General features: G+C 44.2%; 2 protein-coding genes across 2 annotated transcripts; both read left to right on the top strand.

Annotated features, from left to right (window-relative positions):
- Positions 1-2,625: 2,625 nt before the first annotated feature.
- On the top strand, positions 2,626-6,704 carry LOC104293014 (glucagon family neuropeptides-like). Its single transcript, XM_009892450.1, has 5 exons — positions 2,626-2,717; positions 3,821-3,925; positions 4,215-4,319; positions 5,490-5,591; positions 6,593-6,704. The coding sequence occupies exons 1-5, from the start codon at positions 2,629-2,631 to the stop codon at positions 6,702-6,704; spliced, it is 513 nt and encodes a 170-aa protein (XP_009890752.1). The 5' UTR covers positions 2,626-2,628.
- A 2,930-nt stretch (positions 6,705-9,634) lies between these two features.
- Positions 9,635-22,815, top strand: CDHR5 (cadherin-related family member 5). Its single transcript, XM_009892449.1, has 15 exons — positions 9,635-9,713; positions 9,930-10,108; positions 11,010-11,060; positions 11,400-11,492; positions 11,614-11,712; positions 13,095-13,205; positions 13,568-13,744; positions 14,156-14,246; positions 15,833-15,930; positions 16,719-16,928; positions 17,966-18,082; positions 19,016-19,088; positions 21,141-21,292; positions 22,189-22,638; positions 22,693-22,815. The coding sequence occupies exons 1-15, from the start codon at positions 9,635-9,637 to the stop codon at positions 22,813-22,815; spliced, it is 2,103 nt and encodes a 700-aa protein (XP_009890751.1).
- The last annotated feature ends 1,679 nt before the right edge of the window (positions 22,816-24,494 follow it).

The following is a 24,494-nucleotide window of genomic DNA, read 5'->3' as shown; positions in this document are numbered from 1 at the left end:
TGAATGACCTGATCAGGTTTAGAGTAATTAAAGGACATCCAAGCCTAGATGCCTTATTTGCTGTTAATCATGATTACTCATATTCGTATCTTTACCCAAATAATTGCTTTCTGATAAAGGCTGCAGATTTATAGGGGGCCATAGAGAGGAGCGGGCCAGTGGTGCATCGTAGCCAGCTGAGAGCCAGGAGTGATCACGGTTTGGTGAGTACCGTTGTGCTGACATGATGAGGCTGCCTCCTCCCCTCTTTCAGTTTTTGGGTGGTAGATTTCAGGCTTCTGTGATGCTTTGCTGAGCCATTGCCATGAAGCCATCCATCTCCTGAACAGCAATGCTGGTAATATGTGGGGTTTTCCTCCTCTGGAGCAACCAGAGGAAAGAATGGAGCCCAAACAGCCGCTGGACCAGACGGCTTCCAGAATTACATGGTCTTTAGTTTTAGGTAGAGCACAGTAGATGGGCAGGAGCAAGAAGGTGAGCAAACTGGCTGTGTATCAGCCTTTTTGGAAGCTCTCCTAGCGGTAATGCTCCTGCAGGGTGATGTGCGCCTTGATTCAGCAAAGTCTTTGGGTGCAATCTGACATTTTAGCAGAAGGATTTGTCTGCTGGAGAGATCTGAGACGTGCCCAGGTCCTAGGCTGGCTTGGTGCACGCTTCTTTCAGCTAAAGGTCCCTGCTAGCTACCTAAGGAGTTTGCAGTTATTGAAAGCCAGCATAACTGGGGAGGGCAAGAAAAAGCTCAGAAGTATCTTAAGAAGGTTAAACAGCTCTACTGTGATGACACTGAAGATCTACCTCCTTCCTGGGGTCTGACTGATTAAAAAAACCAATGCAGTACATCATCATTGATACACAGGAGAGCTTCCCCACCAGCCATTACTGTTTGTAGCAACTTCAGCAAGCAAATAAGATCTGCACAGGGAAGACAAAATTATGTACAGATAAGGAGAAACCAAATTGATTCACTTGATTAGGAGCTAGAAAGGTTATGAAGAGAGGGGAAACTCTGGAGCTAGGGATGGGGTTTAAAATGGGCTGTTAAATGTGGTGCTCCAAGACAAACGACAGCCCAGGTTTGGCACAAGGAAGGCCAAAATGCTATGGTGACATCCTGGCTGGGGGTCAAGGCATTGCATGGCAGGTATTGTACAGTCTGAAGGAGAGGCTCAGGATCCAGGTTTCCCTTCCCTGAAGGGTGGTGTGCTCTGGTTTTGGTGGCTGTTTTCAGCTCTTTCACGTCCCCCAGTTAGGAAGCAGTACTGTGGAGTCTGTTTTGTTTGGACTCCAATAAGAAACTGATCTTTGAAATGTCCTTCTTGTTTTACTTATTCCATTCCCCTCGAAGCCCAAATCAGGCAGGAAAACACAGCACTAAAGCACCAGAAGTGTGCGTGAGATGAAGCCTATGGCTCCTTAATCATGCAACACCTCTCACCTGTCTGCGCTGCACCCCCCATTAAATATTTGTGCTGTGGCTTACAGCAAATAAATTTCTGTATAAATCCCCCACTCTTCTTCCTCCTCTTGCCTCTTCTCATCTTGCACCATCTCTAGAGTAGCAAACAGTCCCAGAAGGGCGGCTAGAAAGTGTTCAGGAAACTCTGACACCCCTTTAATGCTCTTTGTACTGCCTAGTTTCAGACTAAAATAAAACCAAAGTGGGAGGACTTTGATTTTGGGTTAGCAAGTACTATCTGAGAGTTTCCAGGACAGCAACTAAGAAAGCAAGGTTTGCTTCTTTGCAGGAGGAAGGCAGATATATTATAAATTACAGATATGGCTTCTGTGTAATCCTCAGGGAGATGTGAGCACCCTCTTATAAAGGTACATACACATCTCTGCAGGCATAGGGCTGCAAAAAGAGCCTGGAGATAAAAGGGAAAAATGTGCAATGGCTTGTGATAAACAAAATGTGCTTTTCTTTTCTTTTTATTTCAATAACAAAACAAAATACAAGGTTCTGCTGCTACTGAAAATGTGTGTGATTTCTGTTTTCTTTCTTGGAAGATTGGAAGATAGGCAGATAACGGCACACACAAGAGCCCTTCCCTTGCCCTGTGTGTAGATGAACTTTTATTTGGTACATGCCTTTTTTTTGGTCTGAAAAAAACCCAAACAGGTTTCTCCTGGTCATCCTCTAGGTATACTACTAACTGGCCATATGGGATGTTTTCATAGGTGCTTTAAATCCTCTCTCTGAAAGCTCAGCTCTCAGAGACTTACAGTAGAATGGGGTTTATTCCATGGTGTTGTGCCACTGATGGATTAACTCACGTGATACCTCCCTTTGTATTTAAGGCATATTATACTGACTCACAGCAAAACTCCAGCACAAATGTTTCACACAGCCAACCCCAGAGCCGTACTCTGGGACTGCATGGTGGTGGTGATGGTATAACAACTACAAACAACTTCCAACTAACTGGCAACATGACAGATTTGAATTGTTCATCTTTTGTATTTTAAAGAAATACTATTTTTGCTGGCAGGAATTCCTGCCTAATTTAGTTATAGTGGTGGTATTTATGTAGCTATGTCTTCTGTGTGGCATGTGAACTGTACCAGACAAAGACCAAGGTCGTTTGTTCTACTGCTCATAAAACCTTGTGCTTTAATTCAGGAGAAAAGATGGTTTCCAGGATGACTGGTCTGTGGCAACTAATTCTTCCCATGATTGTTCTATCACACTTCTCAGCATCTCTTCCATCCCGGGAGAGGTAAGCATTTTTTGTGCCTCTGCTTCCTTTTTCTCTGTGGCTTTTTGTTCAAAGAGCCTGCTAGCTATAAAGTCAGCCTTTTATCCTTCAGAACTTGCATCTGCTTGGCTGTTGGATTTTTTTTTCTGCCCTAAATTGATTTAGTTAAATGACTGCAAATGTTGTAAACATTTTTCTTGCTTAAGAATGGAAACATTGATTTGACTTAATTCAGGAGAAAAATCAGGACCCCAAACAGATCAAATTACAATAAAAAAAGAAACTCTTGAGGCTGTTTTCCTGCTAGGTACTTATACAGATAGAGGTAAAAGTTTCTGTTTCAAATAGCCTGGTCCCATGAAAACATAACTAAAAATAGTCAGTCTTGTAAGTTTAGCAGTTCACAGTCTTGCACGTAAGACTTTGGCAGGGTTGTCTCTCCTTTAATTGTGCAGGGGCAGTTAAAGCACAAAGAGACTAAAGGACTTTAAGGCTGGAAGAGGACAGAGCTGAGACTCCCGTGCAGCCCTTCCATGGCCACAACCAGTGCCTGGCCCGGCTTCCCTGGCACTGCACTAGCAGAGACACACATGCAGGCGTACACACAGAGCATCTCTCCAGAAGCTGGACCCCGGACCTTTTATCCTACCCACTGGCTAGTCCGGTTTGAAGTTTAATAGCTCTGGTTGAACCTCACTGAGGCTTTGAGCACTTCTTTTAATGGCTTGTCAGTCACCTGTGAGTGCTGGTCTTTGGTACCACCACCGTTATCTACCTGGTCCTCCAGGTTTGTGTATCTGGGTGTTTATTACTTCTCCAGTTTCTTGTCCTACTACTCTGTGCTGAATCAGTGATAAGCTCACATTCCCATATCCTTATGGTAAGGTGATTATATTAGTAAGAAGAAAGTGCAGGTAGTTTTTCTGTGTGATGGTTAACAAAGATATTTCTTTTAAACTTCTATAAGATTTGCCCTTTTTTGTGAAACTTTGCCAAATTGGCACAAATTCTTGCTCATATTTCTTTGAGATCCTCTTTCCTTGAGGGAGCAGTTTTAAATGCCCATTTTTCTCTGGTCTTAAAACCATGCCTTTTCACCTCTTTTTTCTCTTCTAACCTCCCAGGACTGAGAGACATGCTGATGGGCTCTTCCACAGTGAGCTCAGCAAGATGAATGGCAATGCCTACGTGCGGCAGCTAGTCAAACACCTGGTGGGCCTCAAGGAGAGGTAAGCATCAGCAAAAGCCACCTTCCTGGGGCATGGAAGTCTCCAGCAGGAGATGGGTCCCCAGCAACAAGGGGGATGCCTATGGGGCTGAGCTGCGTCCAGCACCAGAGCCAGCCTAAGCATTGGTCTCATTCAGAAGATGCCCAAGATGAAAGGAGACAGAAGAGGAGAAGGGGAGGGATACAGGGCTCCTTGATGGTGGGAAGAGAGAAATTTCTGTGCCTTGTGATAAGTTCCACATCACATGGCTGCGAGGAGCAGCCGTTGTACTGTATTTTCCCTGACACAGGTCCCAGAGGCACTCAGATGGACTGTTTACCAGTGAATACAGCAAGATGAGAGGAAACGCTCAGGTTCAGAAATTCATTCAAAATCTCATGGGCCGCAAGCGCAGGTAAAAGCTCTGCTTCCTGGGACATGGAAAGGCAGCTTGGGCCATGCAGGCTGCAGAGAGGCAGGTCTCAGCACCAAGGAAAGACGGGTGGCATGACCAGTGGTTTGGAAAACTGGAGACAAGGGCAAGCAGGCTGGGGCTTGGTCTCCTCCCACTAGGCTGTGCTTGGAGCTGCTCTGCAATAGCAGAGAAATCCCATCAGCCTGCCCTGCCTGTCACAGCAGGCAGAGCAGGACACAAACCTTCTCACTCAGGCCATTTCTAAGCACAGAAAACAACCCTGTCTATTGCATATGCTTATCAAGCTTAATCCATAGGACACAAATCTTTACATCAGATCACAGTCTGGGATTTTTTGTTTGCATTTTGATTTAGCCTTTTGGGGAAAATTGTAGGTGATCTACCCACGTCAAATAAAGCACCAGAGAAAATGTTTGTAGATAAATGGGCTCTGTAGCAGAATGAGGAAGGCTTGTGGATTTCATAGTCCCCACCCATGGCTCTGACTGCCAAACTGGGCAGGCTTTAGACATAATCACATATATGGCCAATATGAGGTCCTTCATCCAGCCAAAATACAGGGCCACTAGTTCTCACTGAAGCCACGTATATGAGCACATCATCAGTTATAATATGTGGCACACTGTGATACAACTCACAACTGCTGCTGCCCTTGCTGCTGGTATGTTATGAAGGGACAACATTGCCTGGAGAAATTTCCTTCAAGCTGGGTACTTTCTTCAAGGCAGAGACATAGCACATTGATTCCTTCCTATCTGTTCTGGGTGCTTTGATATTTTCTGGGCCATGCACCACTAACAAAATCCTGGCAGATGCAGTAGATTTTTAATTTCCAAATGCTGGAAAAAGGTATATATCCATGGGTGGAAGACGTGCCGGTACTGCGTAAAGCAGCAGAGTGTAAGTGCATATTAAAACCTGTCCATTTGCCAGCTAGAAAGCACCTAAGCCTGATTTGAAGAGGATACTTCTTTTTCTTCCTGCACATCTACAGTGACAGTCAGCAGGTTAACAGAGCATGGACCATGGGGTGGGTTGGTGGGAGGGTAAACCTGCCTTACAGACAGCAGTGCTGCTTTACAGCTCTGGTGGTTGCGCTATTTGGTTGGTTGTTTTTTTAAAATTATTATTATTATTTATCTAAACCAGTTCTCCAGGCCCAGTCAACACAGATTTGCAGGGGAGAGAGGAAGAAAACAGCCATGAGGAACTTTGCTTTATGTGGTTGTACCAGAGCTTTCTAAACGCCAGGTAGGTAGGACAGATTTGTCACCTCTATGGCCCTGATCACCACAGTACTGAAGCTGAAAGAGCACTTCTGGTAACTTGTAAATGCCCAGTTCTTGCCCCAACCACAAAAGTCTGATGTAATGCAGCAGATCAGAAGGGCCCAGCTGATATCCTCAAAAAAGGAAGGCTGGAAGATTTATTAAATGGTCCATATTAAAATCACTTCTGCCTCATTCCCCACCAGCTTGTGAGGCACTGTCTCGGGGACTGTCATTGCTGAATTGCAGCCCTCCATCACACACTTTTGTACCTCCTGTCACTCTGCCAGCAACCACGCTCCCAGGGCTGGTTTGCAGAGCTAGGAAAGCAAATGCTTTAGTCTAACTGCAAGGTGGCATGTGGCTGTGTGCAATCCCAATTGTTTTCCATGCCTACATTCATGGTAATCTCTATTTCTACGTGCCAAGACCACCTGGCAGTCAGTTTTGCCTTACCTAAAGCAAAGCTGGCATTAAGATTTACAACTAATAAGTGCCATATAAAAGCCAGTCATTTTTCTAATCATAGAGTTATCACCCTGGGCTGAAACAATTGTTCACCCCATTAAGAAACCTGATCTAATGGTTAAAATAGAAAGCCTTTGCTACCCTGGCTTGATTCAATTATTGATTCAAACGCACACCTCAGGATGGGCTGTCCCAGCATCTGCACATTGTCTCTTGCTAGTGAGCAACCACTTTTAATTAGACATCTCACTGTTAAATCACTAAAATTAGGAGCAATATGCTGGCCCTTAGTACCTCTTGTCCACGTTGCCTAGAACAAATGGGGATGATAACACAAACAGGCTTGCCTGTGCATTTGTGGGGTGCCTGGTTGCAGGCAGCCATGATTTGGGTCCCTCTGTCATACATCTGCTCCTTGGAGTAATCTTTGAATTTTACAAGGTGGTCTTGTCACACTTCCTGCAGTCCGTGCCCCCAGGAAAAACAAACTATCACTCATTTTTTCCCTTCCAACAGCCGCTCGGACAGCGATGCCAGGGAAGCTGCTGCAGTTACCAGCCAATACGTTTGCCCCATCTCTAAGCAGCTGGTTGCAGACATGAAGGAATATACAGACAATTTCGACTGAAGGTGAAGGAAAAGAAATGACCAAGGAGAGGGCTTTGCATGTATATAGCCTTGAAAATAAACAAGGAAGCTATTGCATTTGCTTAGGAAAAACTCTTGAGATCAGCAAGTAAAAAAAAAAAAAAAATTCTGGAAAGCAGCCAAAACCCAATAAAACCTCTTAGATTATCAAGAGTGAAGTACATGTCAGTGTGAACTGGTGTCAGTAGATGGAGCCTGAATGAAGCACATCACTTCCACTTTGTGTTAACATCTGGCTGCCTGCTTCTGAAGTCAAATAAAGATTTATTAGCTATGCCTGTGCTTTGTCTGTTTTTGAGGAAACAGTAATAAGGGTGGTACCATTACTAGGTTTTGGACCATTAAGACTGCAGGGTGAGGGGGAGAAGTATTTTGCGAGGCTTGCCCCACCTGTGGGGAGGTTCACCAGGCTTCGCCCACATGAGGCCTGTTGGGATTAGCTGGAGTCCATGGCCACATCTTCTGTGGCTGAGACTCAGGACTGCTCACAATCCAACTGTACAAAGAGGCCAGTATCAGGGCCTCCGTTTAGGAGAAACTTAGCCAAGTGCTAGATTTTATTGCAAAGAAATGTACTGAGAGCTATGCAACATAAATACACACTGTAAATATTGTTTCTGCTCCATTCTGCCTCTGTATTTACTGGCCTAGCTTTCTCACTGCCACTAAAGACAAAGCTCCACTAGGAGGAATTTGTTCCCACCATTTAACGAGGTTTACATGTTATCCCTGCACCACACTACCTGGCAGATTCCCTCCTCTGATAGAACAGCAGCTCCACCTTTCCTGTAAAACCAAGAGATTTTGAAAAGGAGCTCTAAAATAAGGCATGCTTAGCTGCAATCATGTGTGCCTACTGCAAAACTGCTTAGTCCATCCTGTGCCATCAGTTTTCACCATTTATGACGTACCTGACACCTGCAAAGAAGCTAGTCCCTCTCAAATGTTCATCTAAGCACCCATTCCCTTACAGTGATGCTGAAATACTGCTCTTGCAGACCTTGGCATTTGTTTATTTTGGTCCACAGGAAAGTGACCTCTTGGGAGGACTTTTGGAAGGAGTGTTGAGGGTCTGTATTTTGTTAAGCCACTAATGGCCACCTGGCTAAAATGCAGCATCTGAGAGCCTTCTGAAATCAATTGGGATTTTAAAAGGAGAAGTCAGAGCAGCTGCCCCATTTCTCCTCCTACACAATGGGCAAGTTGAAAACAATGGTGTTTTCACAAGGCACAAGTGGCCAAACGCCTTGCTACATGATTTTAGCTTGGAAAAATTTACACAGCCTCAAAAAAAGATAGGACTAGACAGCAGAATAGCATGCTATTGAGGCTTCAGGAAGCCACTGAGATGTAAATAATTGGAGCCTGGATGGAGATTCTGGGGAACATCCCTGCAAAGAACCACTGCTGGCAACTGGTAGGAGGGGCCATGCATTGTCCCTACAAAGTTGCTGGGTAATCACTGGGCTGCAGCTGAGCCTGGTTGCTGTCTCTGGATCCACCCTGCTCACCTTGCGAGGGTACTGTAGGGTGGCTGGGAATAACAAGATTGTCACAGAAATGCAACTGGTTATCTCAACCCAAGGACTTACACAGAGCCAAGATCGTTCCTTTACCACCCAAACAAAAGAGCAGCAAAGATGGCTTTGTCTTCAATGAAACCTTTGCCTTTTCCAGAAATAAAGAAAAGACATTTGAAAGCTGGCTTTTTAATGTATTTTTTAAAAAAAATGTTTTTCAGGAATAACACAACAGACTGCACATAGAGGACAGAAACCGTAAGTCATGGACTGGAGAACAAAACCTGTTATAAAAGGGAATGCAAGTGTCATGGTTTCAGTTGGGACAGAGTTAATTTTCTTACTAGCAGCTGGTATAGTGCTATGTTTTGGATTTGGAATGAAAGCAACATCAATAGCGCACTGATGTTTTTGGTTGTTGCCAAGCCGTCAAGGCCTTTTCTGCTCCTCACGCTGCCCCACCAGCGAGTAGGCTGGGGGTGCAAAAGAAGCTGGGGGGGGACATAGCCGGGACAGCTGACCCCAACTGACCAAAGGGATATTCCATGCCATATGACATCATGCTCAGTATATCAAGCTGACAGAAGAAGAAGGAAGGGGGGATGTTCGGAGTGATGGTGTTTGTCATCCCAAGTAACCGTTACTCTTGATGGAGCCCTGCTTTCCTGGAGGTGGCTGAACACCTGCCAGCCAATGGGAAGCAGTGAATTAATTCCTTATTTTGCTTTGCTTGGGTGCCTGGCTTTTGTTTTACTTATTAAATCCTCTTTATCTCAACCCATCGGTGTTTTCTCACTTTTACTCTTCTGATTCTCTCCCCCATTCCAACTGGGGGAGCAAGCAAGCGGCTGCCAGTGGGGGTTAAACCACGAGAGTGGGCCATGATGAAGAAGACTGGCTAAAAAAAATAAGATACAGGAGGTATAGTAGCATCGTTATACCCTTTTCCAGGAAACGATCTGACCAAAACAGCTTCTGGCACACCAGAAACATAAATTTGCCCACTTCGTCCCCACTGGGAGAGGCTGGAGTGTATAGACAGCTTCCCAAGTGTCAGCCCTTTTCCTCCTTCATGCTCATCTCAGGGAGCTCGGCTCTGAATTCTGAAATGCTTCAAATATATCCTTGTTGCTACAGAGAGTTTAGGATAGGAAAGACCCAGGAACAAAGCAGAAACAGGAATGTATGCGTTATCATGTTCCGTGAGTGGTAAATATCCTTCAATAAGTCATCCAATGAGGCAAAGGTTGAACTGCAGCAATCCACTCCAGCCAGCCAACGCTTTTTGCCTTCATGAAGCAGTGAACACAGAAGACGGTACTGGGAGAAACAAGGAGAGAAGAGGATCAGCTTAACCAGAAACAGGGATTTTTTCAACTGGCAGCTCACTATGGCAGTTTCTCAGTGGCTCCTCACTTCTGCACTCTTTCTGTTGCCCTTCGTAACAGAGGTTTCAGCACAGCAACAAGGTAAGCTCTTGCAGGAGGTCCGTGACCACAGAGGAATAACCCCAGTGGCAGCAGGTTGCACCATTATAGGTGGGAGATTTTTGCACTCCTACTTTGAGACAGCTTTGTTCAACGACCTTCTCTCCAACAATAAGCAGAGGGGTCTCAGGTCTCACCCAACTCTGTCCCAATGTGAATCCCTGGGCAATTTTGTGTGTCATTTGTGTGTTTTTTCAGGATGTTCTGTCAATAATAGCAGACCAAGCATTTACGAAAATAAGCCTCCTGGCTATGTGGTGACCACTATCCATCTGGAACCAGACTTCACTGTAATGATTAATCCTAATATCCTCGATGCCAGTTTTTTCACTATACAGGGGTCTCGCCTGCAGCTGAGCCAAAGTGTGGACTATGAGGTAAGCCTTTAGCTGACAGGCTACAAGATTGAGATGGATAATGCTGGGATGCAATGAGTTTCAACCTGGGGTCTTGGACTTCCAAGGATTCAGAACCTGTTTCTAAAGGATCTAGGAAATAACTTTGAAAAATAAACCTATTTCAGTTGGGTTTGAGTTCATTGCTTGGGAGGTCAGCCTTCCACAAGCAGAGTATAGGAAGGAGGGGGATGCATGGTATGCCTGCTGCCACCTTTCTTCAATGAGTCTGTATGAATTAAAGCAAGGGAAAGTGTTAAAATCAAAACTGTGACAACTGTAGAGTTCAGATCTCTCCAGGACTCATGTAAAACGATTCCTGTTTGCCTGTAGAAAACACAGCTCTGAGCAGTAAGGTGATCTTGTGTGAAACATAAAGGCAGTATAAAAGGTCAGTGTGTTTAGTTAGGTTGCTGCTAAATTATTTTACCTTCCTGCAGCACTCTGTACACAGCCACAAGCATCCTTAAGCTGCCTTTCCCCTACTGTAAAAACCCAAAGAACAGAAGAGTTGTTAACACCCTGCAGGTGACACTATAGTTGCTGCATGGTACATTTCTGTTTCACTCAATTTAAAAAGAAATCTCTGTTTAAATTCACCTAAAGTGCGAGAAAATGGCCGCTTAGCTCTGCTGACATGTTGCAGGAATCACAGGGAGAGAAGCCGGAAGATTGGTCTGCTTTCACTCCGTCATAAACAAGATCCCAGTGCTGATGGATGGCTGTATAGGAAAGAAAGGAAAAGTTAGATATGCCTGAAAACAAGATAAAGCCAGCAGCATTTCTGATTCAGCAATGCGTGTATTTGTCTCGTTTACTTTAGAAAGAGTTAGTATATTTTGGCTTGTTTCTACAATGGCTGGGGTTTTGTTTTTGCATACAGAAAAACACCTTGCTGATGGTGTCCCTGATTTGTCGGAACACTGCTGGGCAGGTGAGTGCTCTTCCAAACAGCCCTGTTACGAGGTACTGCAGGGCAACATGTACTTCCCTCTGCTCTTCCTAGTCCACAGACCAGGGTGAGATGTCCTTTTCAGACATATACACTCCTCTCACAGCCAAAGAGAGCACCCAAGGCTCTGTGAATGGGGAGGGGGTGGGAACAAACCCACAAGTGCCACACACACTATGGGCTGGCTGCAAGCCCCAGCCGCATCCAGTCCCCATCCAGCTGTGCTCCTTACACCATCCCCTCTGGTAACTCTGCAACTCAGGATCAGTCCCTAACGATCTTATTTTTGTCTTTAAATCTCTCACTTTACCCTTTCTGCAGAGCAATGATTTGGAAATTCATGTGACCATTCTCAACGAGAATGACAACAGCCCAGTCTTTATGCAAACAAATCTCACTAAAGTTGTTCCTGAGGTAAGCATTTTATCGAAGTGAAGAGGGCACTGAGTCACCCAGTGCTGTGGGACTAAGGGTTAGCAGGGAGAAGTCTTCAGCCCGTTTCACAGAAAGAATAACCACAACAATTTTGTTTCAGGATACAAAAGTGAATGCAACCATTTTAGCCCGTGAAAATTTAAGCGCTAGTGATGCTGACCTGGACATCATATTTTATGAACTCACAACAATAGTGCCGGTGAGCATCTTTGCTCTTTGGGGGGAAAAAGTGGTAGCTCTGGAGAAGGCTTTGTGTTTAATTCAGAAGAGCTCCAGCTAAGGCTAAGGTCACTGTATTGTGTTTAGTTCTCTGACAGCTTCTGTAAAAGGTATGTCTTTCGCAAAACCCAAGCATTGGTTTGGTTAGCAAAACAGAGCAATCAACATTGCAGGTATTGAATTCTTTTACTGCTCACACTTTTATTACACTGTACAGATTAAACTTTCATCTAGGATATTCTGAGCCATATGATCCAGGGAAGTCTTGTTGGGATGGTCTGTAAACATATCAGGAGAGACCTTTGTACCTCAGAGTTCAGAACTGCACTGAGTCAAATAAGGAAAGAAGGAGTTATTGTCCTGGTTGCCAACAGCATCCATGCAGAGTGGAGATCAGATGAGCTGCCCAAGATCACACAAAGAGTCTTTGGTAAAACAGAGTCTTTGGTAAAGCCAAAGGCAGACTCCACTTTCCCCAGGTCCCAGTTTAGTGCCTTATTTGCTCTTGAGGAGTTTGCTTGATAATTTGGGAAGTGAATTGTATGCACAGTTAAATTGATGCCAGCCTAGAGTGCAAGGGCTAGAAACCAAAAAAAAAAAAAAAAGAAAAAGTAAATTCAAGAGAAAAACAAAATGTATATTTACATTTTTAAAAAGCATTGTGGAGTGAGCAGGCAGTGTCTGACATTCTGCTTCCATTGCCTCCATAATCCCAGGGATTTTAAGGGTTGTGAACAGAAACCACAAATTTTTTAATTTCAGCTATGGGACCAAACTTTGCACTCACATTGGTGTAAATCCAGAGGGATTTAGAAGGAAAGGAATTATAGTCAAGACATAAGATTTAAGGAGAACCAAAGAAAGTGCAGAAGGTTATAGAGTAAAATGCAATCTATGTTATTTCAATTTAGCTTTACAGTTACTTCCGAAGTTCAGCTGTGCTAGGCTAAGGCAAGTGATCTTGCCAGCTCTCAGATGCTGAGACATCTTTGACCTGTTTTATGCATGGATGTGAGATTGCTTGGCTGTCATGGACCCAAAATCAAGGATTGTTGGCAACCTGTTGAGTGTAGGAAATAAATGAGGTAAAAGATTTCATCTGGTACCTGCTGAGCAGGTAGGCAGGGAAAGCCAGGGATCTTGGAGAAGAAAACTCACAGAAACATGAACAAACCTTTCTGACAAGCTAGGCAACTCCAGTGTGACACCAAAGATTAAATAGATCGGGCATTCTCACACTGCGCCCCCTCCTGGTCCCCAAGCTAAAAGGTCTAATGGGGATGACAAATACAGCAATGAGCAGTATTTTTAACATGTCTGTGATTGAGTCTGCTAGTAGGGTTTTTCCTTTTCCCTCCCCAGGGCACAGATGGTTATTTTGCCATAAAAGGAGTTAATAACCCAGAAATTTATTTACAAAAAGCATTGAACTATGAGAAATTTAATTCGACAACGTTGGTCTTGTATGCAAGGGTAAGTTCTTTAGGAGGAACAAAATGCCTTGTTTGCCCCACTCTCTCTTAACAGAAGGGTAAGTGTGAATGGGAGATCTCTGGGATGGCAGGAGGGAGGGTGCACACTGAGGATGGTGATTTTGGAGCAGCCTTCCACCCTCCATAATTACACAGTGACTGTATCCAGCCTTGCATTCAGTCCACCTTTGTCAGTTGAATGAGATAATTCCCTGCTTTAGCTAATCTCACATAAACTGCTAAACATTAGACAAAATGAAATTACAACAGCTAAAAGCCCTTGCGCCAAAGGCTTTTGCAGATCGGTTCTTCTTTTGGCAGTGAAACTTGCATCTCATGAGTATGCTTTGCCTTTGGGAACAGGACAGGCCTGTGGGCAGCACCGACGCAACCAACACAGCCAGCACAACTATAAACATATTTATTGAACAAGCTGACAACAGATCACCCAGGTTCCTACCCTGTAACTTCGTTAACATGGACAAAAGCATTTGCATCAGCAGCCCTTATATTGGGAGGGTCAATATCTCGGAGATGTCGGTAAGCAGGCATGATCAAACAGTAGTATCCGTGATGCTATTCTCAAACAATATGCAGATGCTATTCCCAGTGGGTAGCGCCTAATAATTTCCATGAGCTCGTGCTGATCTCCAGTCATAAATGCAGATGATGCAGCATGAGAGGGAGCCTTCATCATCCTGGAAAGTGGAGGTTCCCCGACCCCAAGCAGCACTGCTTCTCCTTGGTCCTGCAGCACATCACAGGAGAGGCCAGAGCTGGAACACCCTTTGCTCTAGACTGTCTCACCTCTGCCCTGTTACAGCCATCTCCCACTAATAAATGCCATTCTGCCCAGACAAAACCACCAGAGTCTGGCTGGGACCAGAGAATGCTGCAAATGCTAATTTGGTGCTCTAGTCGGGTATGTAATGCTTTGCCTTGTTATTGCAGACGGAACCACTCATCCTGGAGCCAGGGCCTATCTATGCTATTGATCCTGACTACTCTTTAAATGAAAAAATTGTGTACAGTATTGTTGATGGTGAGTAGATGTTATTACCTTCCACAAACTGCATTGCTCATATGTTCCCTACATTACCTGCCAAGAGGAGACACCCTCCGTGGCACTTGAGAGCTGAGAGCCTGGGGATTTGCCCCTCTGTTTCTGCCACAGAAACATAACTAGATCCACAAAACATTGTGCATTAAGTAGAAGAAACAGACTGTACTGAGAGAAAGAAAATGGGAATTACAGTCCCACAAACCGATCTCCATGAAATCTGTTTCAAAAGGGCTTTTTTTTGGAAGGAGGTGAGAAATGTTTTATCTCTAAGACTTTAGACTTGATTTTGCCAGTCTGGTCACACCACTTTCATTCAGGCTTTGAGCTGAAGCTTAAATTCCGACATCATCAGCTTAATTTTCATTCATTGCCAAGAATTATGTTTTTATTCCCCAGCACATTGCCAGTATCTAATCTGCCCTATTTTAGTCTTGATTTCAAAAAGATTACTTGAATACAGTCAACTGATTGCCCAGTCAATGACTGGGCTATCTATTTAATTCAAAGGCTTTTTTTGTGTGTGTGGTTTTTTTTTTTTAAACAATAGGGAGAGTTTGAATAGCTATCAAGGCAAAGGTAGATCATACTAGTCAGGTGCAGTGATCACTTGCTACCTATGCTAAATGGCACCACATCTATGAATATCCTCCTAATAATAAATACATTAAAGAACTTTAAATTCCACTGGCATTTTGGATGCAGTGTGGCCTCCCTACCCTACAGTCAACAGGGAACCCCAGACTGGGGGTTCCGTGTCTAAATAGACCCCATGGTATCTCAGGGTGAGGAAGAGAATTAAAATTTTTGCTTGTATTTTAACATATATCCAACATAGATGTTTTTATGATTCAAACAAAGATTAGAGATGTAGGAAGTTGATTTCTACTCCTACATCTATACAGGTAGGTTTCTGTGTTTAGGCTCCTTTTGTAGTCAGTAGAGAGAAATATGCATTTCCAGAGCAGAATGCAGCTCACATTGAGGCTAATGTTCACAGTAAGTTGGATAAATCATGCGCTGAGGTGCCATTTTCCCTTCACAATATAGGTAACAGGGTCACGTAGAGACATCTTCCCTTTAGATGCCTAGAGCTATTCAAGACAAATCCCCACCCAACTATTCTTTGTAGATTGGTTTCTTGCCTTTAAAAAAGGAGTAATCCTTCCCTTGTCTCTCCTGAAGTGCAGTTTGGGTTCAGTTAGGGTTTGAGTTCAGTTTAGGTTTAGGGAACTGGAGACTTTCAGTCCTCAAATTGCAGCAGAGCCTCTAGGCATTTAGCAGAATTTAAGATGGCTGTATCTGGGCCTAAGCACTGGACATGCAAAGCTTTGCTGTCCTGCCTCATCTAGTTGGGTTCACACACATCATCTTGATGCTTTTTGTCTGTTGAGTCCCTCTGAATCCCTGGCCGGCAGTCCCAGCCCTTGGAGCAACCAAGCAGGCAAGGAAACCAGCATTATGCCCTGGGGATATTGTCACTAAGATGTGAAAAAAAATGAGTCAGTAAGCTCCAGGTCACTTTATGAAGGTATCTGATGATTGAATAGTTTTTCCATTTTCTTTAGGGGATGCAGACCAAGTATTCTCAGTGGATGCAGACACAGGAAATCTAACTATGAACAAACCAGCAACTTCCCTAGACTCATACCTATTGCAAGTCATGGTAAGTCTGATGACATTGTAGACAACAACCCAGCATAGCTGGCTTTCTAGGAAACAGCAGTCTTGATGTGACAGGAGTCAATTACATTTATAATTACAGCTAACTTGGTTACACCATTTCTTTTGGAAGGGCCTAGTATTTAACCAGTCTCTTATACCAGCTTCATGCAAAGCTCTTGCAGAAGAGAGCATTTCCCTTATGTGTGGATTGCAACATCAAAGCGAGTTAACTGAAAGGGGACATCCTGCTGAGTTGAAAGTATGGAGGAGCATAACTGGAAGGCTTTCTTTAGGCATGACTGGAGCTTGTGTTACAGTACTTAACTCAACCCTAGAGACAAGCTCCTCTTTGCCTACAGCTCAAGACGAAAGCAATGAGTTAAAAAGCACTCCCTGCACATACATACCCAGGAAGATGTAGACTCTCAGGCAGTAACTGAACTGACCCCAAGCCCTCACGAAGATGAGCATATTCTACCTGCCGGTGCTGGAATCTCACTGCTTTGTACTGAAGCATGGCAATTTGTCCAGACGTGGCCCTTACAGAGGGTCATATCTAGACTTTGGGGCTAGACTAAGACTGTGGAGGGCCAGCAGCAGAAGCAAGATAAAACACCGGGACTCCAAACCATAAGGCCACTTGAGACTTGTACCTGGCACAAAGCTCACTGAAAATGATGGAAAGAACCCCATAGGTTGCAATGGACTTCAGATCAAGCCTATCCTTTTACATCTCATCAGTAATAGGAAAAGGCTAACATGTCTGTCTCTCTCTTTCTTTCTCTCCAGGCAACCCAGGCCAACAACATACAGAAATACTCCATAGCCAGTGTACAGATTAAGGTCATCAAGAAAAGTAATTATGCACCATACTTTGAGAGCAAGCGCTACAATGGGAGTGTATTTGCTGGTCTGGATGCAGGAAGCTTTGTCTTCCAAGCTGGTGGTGATCATTCAACACCCCTGAGGATAACAGCAATGGATGATGATTTCCCTAATGTAAGAAACTGAAAATGCACTGCATTCTTTCTCACTGCTTAAGGCTTAAAGCAGGATCAGAAACCATGAGGAAGGGGAGGTGGGAAGAGGCAAACACATGTTTTCTTCTGGTGTTCTGTATTATATTTCCCTGAAAATTCCACTTAGACCAGAACTGCTTATGGTATGATATAATGTGGAAAAGCTGTTGGACTCCTTTCTTCCAAAAGACAGTCCCACCCAGATCTATGTAGGTGAGCTGATCTACTTCAAAACACCACGCTGAGTAAAGTGCAGGTTTAGCAAATACTGTGAATGGGGGCAGATCTGAATTAGGGCTGGGTGAAGTGTTTCCTTGATGAATTCAGGGTGGCAGGATCCCAGGCAGAGGTGGCCTCTCTCTGCCACATCAAAGAGAGCTATTTGTGGACTGGCCTGGGAAGAGGAGCCAGTCCAAAGACAAGAGATTAGCACGGACCTGCAGTCCTGGACTGGAAATTGTTAACCTCCCTGTAAGGGCTCATTTTGAGAGAGCCAATCCTGAACGGTGTACTGGGAGAAGGAAAGCCATTCCCATCCTGCCCTATTAAATAAATTAAAAAGTGCTAGTTTTACTGATGCCAAAGCTTCCATAACAAGATTAGGTATCTGGTAGAGGAGTAACAGCCTAGAGACAAAGGAAAAACTTGGAGAGACCTCAGCAGAGGGATTATTCTCCATGTTCATCCCCCTTTGGCACTGTATTAAAGGCAAAACTGATCAAATTTACAAGGTCCCTTGCATAGATGTGTTTTGCTTGGGCAAATACTAAAGATACCAACACCAGCTGGGTAAGACTTGGGCTTTTTCTGGAGGCAATGCTTTTAGAATACATTCTTGAATTAACAACGTTAACACACTTGAGTTCAACTCTTCTCACCTCCTTAGTCCAGATTTATTGCACTATGCACCTGCTCATACTTCAGGTGTATTTGACAAACCCTGCCAATGGGTTGTTATGAAGATGCATGCAAAGCACAAACAGTGTAGTTTAATCATACACTCTTCTGGTTTTTCAGAAATTCAATCCAAACACTGAGTACTACATAAAAAACAGCACCGACTTCATTGCAACCAGAGATGGACTCATCTTGACAAACGTGATGCTGCAGTCACCACAAACTGTAATCATTGAGGTAGGACAATTTTCTTCATTATCTTGCCAGGGTCATGTAAGGAAGGGGTAGTTTCTAGTAGAGAAGCATCAAGGGTAGAATTCCATTAGGTAAGGGATATAATGAAAGGACAGTCCTTGCCCCAACCATTTGCATCATAAATGTATATGGATGGAGGGAGATGAAGTGATAGCAAATTTACTCTGTGTGATACAGGCTATATCTGGGGCTAGCTGTAAAACTGTTTCTCCAATCCTGTGGAAAACATCATTGGAGACAAGCAAAAAGTCATATGGGGAGATTTTAGGAGCCCCCCTCCCACACTCTGATTCTGATTAACAAAAAAGGAGGGTGAGCAAGTGGGTAGGAGGTTGTGTAGGTAGGGATAGTGTATGATTGCTGGCATATATCCCAGCTCTAAAGGCTACAGCCCCAAACTTGGAAATCCTTTGGTAAATCCAGTAGGTTTTTTTGCTCAGGTCAAAGGAAGCAGTTAATAACTTTAGACTTTCTAAGAAGCTAGATTTTTTTTTTGTCCATCTTTGTCCATCTGCCTGCCAGTGACAACTGGCTCCCTAAGACTTGCCTAGCACAATGTCATGCCCTATGGAACTATCTGAACCAGCTTGACTATAGCATTGTTTTAGCTACACAAGCAGGGCAGAGAGAGGTGCCAACACGGGCTGCTGCCTGCCCCACACTACCTCATTATCTGCATACTGCACTGTGCTGCAAAGCTGTACACAAACAATGCACCTGGTTCTGGCCCAGGACAGGGACTCTGCAGACTTCTTCCTCTGTGACTAGACTGTCCAGCTACAATGCAATGATACCGTGAGGATGTGGTGAGGATATGGACAAGGTACTCTGTCTACAAAGGGCCCACCACATAGCTTGAAAGTGAGTTGGAGATCTAGGAAGTCCCTAAGCTATCTCTTTCCCATGTTCACATAGGCTATTGGAAAAGATATGGAGAGCCTGCAGGAGGCGAGCACTATAATCAGGGTGGATGTAATCCTTCCCACAGGTAGGCTGGGCGTCTCTTTGTTTTCTGCTTTGGGGAGTCTTTTCGACTTCTGTGGGCAAACTGGCAATGACAGGTCACCCACTGAAGTCTGGGGACCTGGGCTGAGGCAAACCCCATACCTACAGGAGGTTTTACAGTGGCTATAAGAGAGAAAACACTCAAATTACATTCTTATGATGTGGTCACAACATGCCTCAAACAGCCTCCTGAGAGTATCCATAAATGGATAAAAATGTATATGGATGGAGGGAGATGAAGTGATAGCAAATTTACTTTGTGTGATACCGGCTATATCTGAGGCTAGCTGTAAAATTGGTTTCTACATGATGATGCGTGACTGAAGTTCCCAGTTGGGCTCTTCCATTACTTCACCCTCTGAACTACAACCATCGTGGGGATTTCTGAAGGAAAAAAAGAAAAAAAAAGAAAAAAAAAAAAGTGGGCTCCTGGGCCTAAATTTGGATTCCGTAAAGGTAGTTCCACTTCACAGCTAAAAACATGGGCTGTGTAAAAACTACCTAAACCCAATTTAAGGGCACAGTCCAGCTCAGCAGAAAACTGATTCAGGTGTCAGTACACAGAGCTGCAAACACCCAAATATATGTACCAACACTTCAAAGCAACTTTTATTAAATGTTGCCCTTGTTATTTAAACCTCACAAAATAATGATCCTCATTACTATGCAAAAAAGTAGACTGAAATTACACTGAATGAATCAGAACCTATGGGAGGAATTGTGCTTTATTCTATACTATAGCGAGCACCCAGGAATGGCCTAAACAGAGCTGAAATTGCCATTTGCCTGGCCAATCTGTAGGGTATTTAACCGTCAACTCTAAGAGGTGGTGTTAAGGAATGTGCATGCAACAGGTTGGAGAGCGCTTTACTGAGCGTTCCAATATCCAGGGAGCAACTAGAGTCACCTTTAATATACTCTCCTTCTGGGAAGTTGTAACTGTACATTGGCCTCTGGTTTCTGAGACACCAGTGCCGGAGCCACCTCACATGGATCTCAAGGTGAGTCATTCCACCAAGCCAAGCTAGCTTTTACAGAGGAACTGTGTGCTGCACCACACAGAAGGAGCTAAGGGTGGTGGAGTTTCACATCAGCCCTGTGGGCTGTGGCTCCCTAGGAGACATGATTAAGAATCAACAATACACTGACGTCCTAAACCCTCACCAATGTATTAATGATAAACTGAGGATGCAATCAAATGCGGAGGGAATAATCAAAGTTCATTGTCATAAACAGATCTGCAGGAGAACAAAACTGTGTTTCATTAATCATTAAACTTTAAAGAGACTAATTTACACTACAAAATGAAGTTGGAAAACTTAAAAATAAAGAATCCCCCAAACAACAAGAAGCAAAGCTGCTTAACCTTGAGAAATTTACTGTCTTTCCACTGTAATGTTGATCTCTATACAAATATGCTTACTCTGACCAGTGGTGAAAGCGTAAGCCGCTCCTGAGAAGGCTGGTGTATATTGCTACAGCTACAGAAGGGCAGGAAAGCATTTCCTGTCCTAGGGACCTTTTAATGTTTTTCATATTTCCTATTATACTTTTTTATTTCTTATTTTAATGTGCTCATTGGTATCAGAGGTGATGTCCCAGCTTTGAATTTTCACACGCATATGTACAAATATACCTCATTTTTGCATGCTGGTAGAAATGGGTGAAGTGTGAAAGTAAAAGCTTTACTCCACCATGTAACATCTGATTGCCTCATACATTCACGTATATATTGACTTAGTTAAATCATGGGGTAAAAGTCATTGTCCTGTAAACGGATGCTATTTCCACTTCATGTAACTTATTGAAAGTTGTAATATTCTGTGAGTGGTCACCTTAAAAAAAGCCCTCTGCTTTTAGGACAGCAAATGAATGGCTTTCTGTGACCTTAAATATATCACTGTCACATTCTGCAGCACACGATGCTTCTTTGCCCTTCAAAAATTGCTTGAGGCTTCTCCCACAATGAAGTGTCATGTTAAAAGAGCTAGCTGCCATTTTTAGGCTTCGTAACACTGGTTTGTTTTTCTTGTAGTTGTAACCCCCTCTGATAAGATATACACTGCTCAGGATATGGCTATCTTAGGTGGTACATTAGCAGCACTGCTATTAATTGCCTTAGTCTTCCTTGGAGTGATGATATATAAACAGTATGGAAAACCAGTCAAATACCTAATAAGGAAAAAGGTAAGTGCCTTTTTTATACCTGAGTTTCTTAAGAGTTAGAAAGTGGGATCTGAGGAGGTTTTAAAGTATATATGGGCTGTCCAAATACTACATATGTTTGGGTGAAGGTGATGAATCACTCCTGAGACAAAGTTTGCAAAGGTAGCATCATTTTGGTGGTGTTTGCTGCTGTTCTTTTCTGCCCCCTGAGGCTGGAGCTAGATGGTAGATGATGAGCAGCCATAGCAAGGAGGAGACTACAGCTCCATGGAGCACAAAGTCTGGGATGAACATGACACATATCACAGGTAGTCTCTGAAAAACATGTGTCTGTAGTATAAACCACTGTTCATCCCCTCTATATAGTCAATGGAGACAAAGGTCTCCTCATATCCTATGCTAAAGCCTGGGCTTAGACAGTTTTCTGCACCTGAGCTATTAGCCTTTTGCTCTCTCAAGACCCTGGCAGTGTAGTTACTTTGAAGTTTAGGATGTAATTCATCATTCAGGTTGGTCTCCGCCTTAGGATGGGACTGTCAGGAGCCTAGACTCCACTGACTACAACATGAGTCCAGAGCACATAGCTCAGGTGAATAACAACAGTCTTTCACCCTGAGTGAGGTAAATCCCACTCCAGAGCAATACCTCAAATGGATGGGTACAAATCAGTATACATTGCCGGTGCTCAGCGCTCCTGGAAAGCATGCCCATGGTTATCTGAAAACATCCAGAAAGGGAGTCAATAGAAAATAGCTGTTCTAAGAAGCCATATCCTTCCCAGGCTTCAAATAGGTCTAACTGCAAAACAAGCTGAAGGTTTCCTGAGCAGGAGCTCAGTCACTTCAGCCACCCCTTTCCCCTCCCGCTGCCGTTTCTTTTCCTTTCACTGCAATGACAGAGTGTCTCTCCCCCTGTAGTTCTCCAAGGAAGTCTCTGGAGGTTGCCAGAACCAATCTTACAATCAAGATGAACACGAAAATCTGAGCACCCAACAGCACAAGACATCAGAAAATGGCAGTGTCCAGTCGCTGACACATGTGCTAGAGCAGCCAGCGCTTTCCTTGCCCTCTTCCAATACAGAAGAAATTGATAGCCTCCCAAAGGCTTCTATAGCTTCCACCATCATCTTTGACCAGGAAGAGAAAGAGGAAGAAATGGAAGAAGAGACTGAGCATGAGAAAGAAGTGAAGTCTATCCTCAAGACAGACAGGAACATGGCAGATGATGGCTACAAAGCTGTGTGGTTCAAGACTGATGTGGATCCAGATGCTGGAGAGAGGGTTGAAGTGATTGAGGACAATGTAGCAGACGACGATGATGACAGTGACCAAGATCTGCAGAAGAATGAAGATGAGGAGGAGGATGAGGAAGACGAATAAGAGAAAGAGGAGGAGGACGAGGACGAGGAAGATTATGACAAGGACAATCACCACAGAGGGCTGGGAATGTCCTTTGCCTCAGAGAGCTCATCACTCCCAGCTGCAGAAGTGGTAGTTGACTTTTCTCATGTAAATGCAGTGACAGAAGATGACAGTGACATATAACAGAAATAGGCCTGCATCTACCCCCCAAAAAATGAGGGAATTTCAGCTGCTTTGCTGACGTGAAGCCCATCTTTCTGCTTAGGGGGAAAACTGGATTGCAGGAGGATGAGGCTGCCTGTCCTGCTTGTCTAAATACAGAGATTACAGATAATTCAAACTTTTAGTGTGACCTTGAAATATCACTTAGGATTTTGAGTGGGGGGAACACATGTCCCATCTCTCCACTTTCCTGCCTGTTCCCCCTGGGGTCCCTCACATCACATTTCCCAAAGCAGCTGCAGGTACAGCAGAGATGTAGCTGAACTGACTTTGAAGCAGTTAGCCTAGCTCACCGTAGCAATCTAGTTACAAAACCCAGTGTTCATCTCCTTGTGGTGGGTAAATAAGCCAGCACTGACTGCTTGGCTATTCCCTTTAGGGTGTTACAGTTTGATGCCAGCTGCAGGCATAAACCAGTGCGAGTCATCCTGACCCTGCAGTTGCTCATATGACTATCCAGGAGCTCACTTCAGAGCTTGGCTCTGCTCTCCACTGTGCCAGACTGTGTTCCCAGCACAAGCAGCTGGCAAGTGCCACTACGGTCCTCGTCCTGCCAGCAGCCAGGAGTTTACGTGCTCAGGAGCTGCTGTTTCCTCTGTCACTGGTAAGCAAAGACTGACCATATGTTCCTTACTGAAAGACTTTGTCATCAATTTTTCTATGTCATAAAACCACGAATTGTGCAGTACTTTTTTAGCTGTCTGTCTCCTATCTGTCAGGGGGGAAAAAAAGCTTCTGCCAGGACCTGTCTACAAAATGCCTGGGGGATTTCCAGCTCTCTGGGCTTTTGGCAACAATGGGTATCATTCCAGGCGTCCTGGATGTGGGGTCAGCATGTTGCTTCCCATTGTTTCCCCTGTCCAACAGGGCTCAAGGTGTCCCTTTTATCATTGCTGCTGAAGGTGAAGGTCAGCATTGCCTCCAAGTGCCAGATAGCACCTCCATTTCTCTGCTCCTCTCATCTTAGATGCTAACCCCTTTGCATACCATCTTTCTCCACTCATGAGGAATCCAGCACTGTTTGCTGGTAAAATACTATCTTTCAAGCTTCACCTAGAGCCAAGCAGCAGCCTGAGAGAGGAGGTGGTTCCTCAGCTCTGCTGTGCTTGGCTTGAGTCCAGGCTTGAGGTTGAAAGCCTGTTGACCTCTGGATTGAGTTCACAGGGTGACTGCACCACAGCGTGTTGGACCTTTCCCCCCTCAATCCTCCCTCGTCTTTCAGCAATATTGTCTTCAATTATGGTCCTGTCATAAAGCCGTGATTCAGCAAAATGAGCACATCATTTCCAGGTAGTATGGGGAGTAAAGTGTTTGATGCTTTGGTCTAGATTTACACCTCCCATCAACCAATCTCTTTGCCCAGCTGGCAACCAAAAGCTGTGGTGATTTCCACTGGCTGAGAATATGGCTGCATGCAATTGCACCTTTTCATCTATCCACACAAAATTTGTGCTGCTCCTGGTTTTCTCATTTTGGGGCTAGCTACAGAGCAGACATGGGATGGCGAGTGCTTAACTTCCAGTAAAAAGCTCAGGAGTGTTCAAGACAGGGATGCAGCAGAAGGACCTTGGGTCACTAATGTTTATCTCACATTCTCAGCTTAGCACAACGGCACAGGATTGCAACAAGATACGTCTCAT

The sequence above is a fragment of the Charadrius vociferus genome, unplaced genomic scaffold, assembly GCF_000708025.1.
Source record: "Charadrius vociferus isolate BGI_N301 unplaced genomic scaffold, ASM70802v2 scaffold1039, whole genome shotgun sequence".
NCBI classification, from domain to species: Eukaryota; Metazoa; Chordata; class Aves; order Charadriiformes; family Charadriidae; genus Charadrius; species Charadrius vociferus.
Note: the sequence above shows the minus strand (reverse complement) of the source record. Positions and strands in the feature narration are given on the sequence as shown.

Coding starts and splice junctions, on each gene's coding strand:
- LOC104293014 (XM_009892450.1), top strand. CDS start 2,629: ATGGTTTCCAGGATGACTGGTCTGTGGCAACTAATTCTTCCCATGATT. Junction 2,718..3,820: donor TCTCTTCCATCCCGGGAGAG/GTAAGCATTTTT, acceptor CTAACCTCCCAG/GACTGAGAGACATGCTGATG. Junction 5,592..6,592: donor CAGAGCTTTCTAAACGCCAG/GTAGGTAGGACA, acceptor CCCTTCCAACAG/CCGCTCGGACAGCGATGCCA.
- CDHR5 (XM_009892449.1), top strand. CDS start 9,635: ATGGCAGTTTCTCAGTGGCTCCTCACTTCTGCACTCTTTCTGTTGCCC. Junction 10,109..11,009: donor GCCAAAGTGTGGACTATGAG/GTAAGCCTTTAG, acceptor TTTTGCATACAG/AAAAACACCTTGCTGATGGT. Junction 11,493..11,613: donor TCACTAAAGTTGTTCCTGAG/GTAAGCATTTTA, acceptor ATTTTGTTTCAG/GATACAAAAGTGAATGCAAC.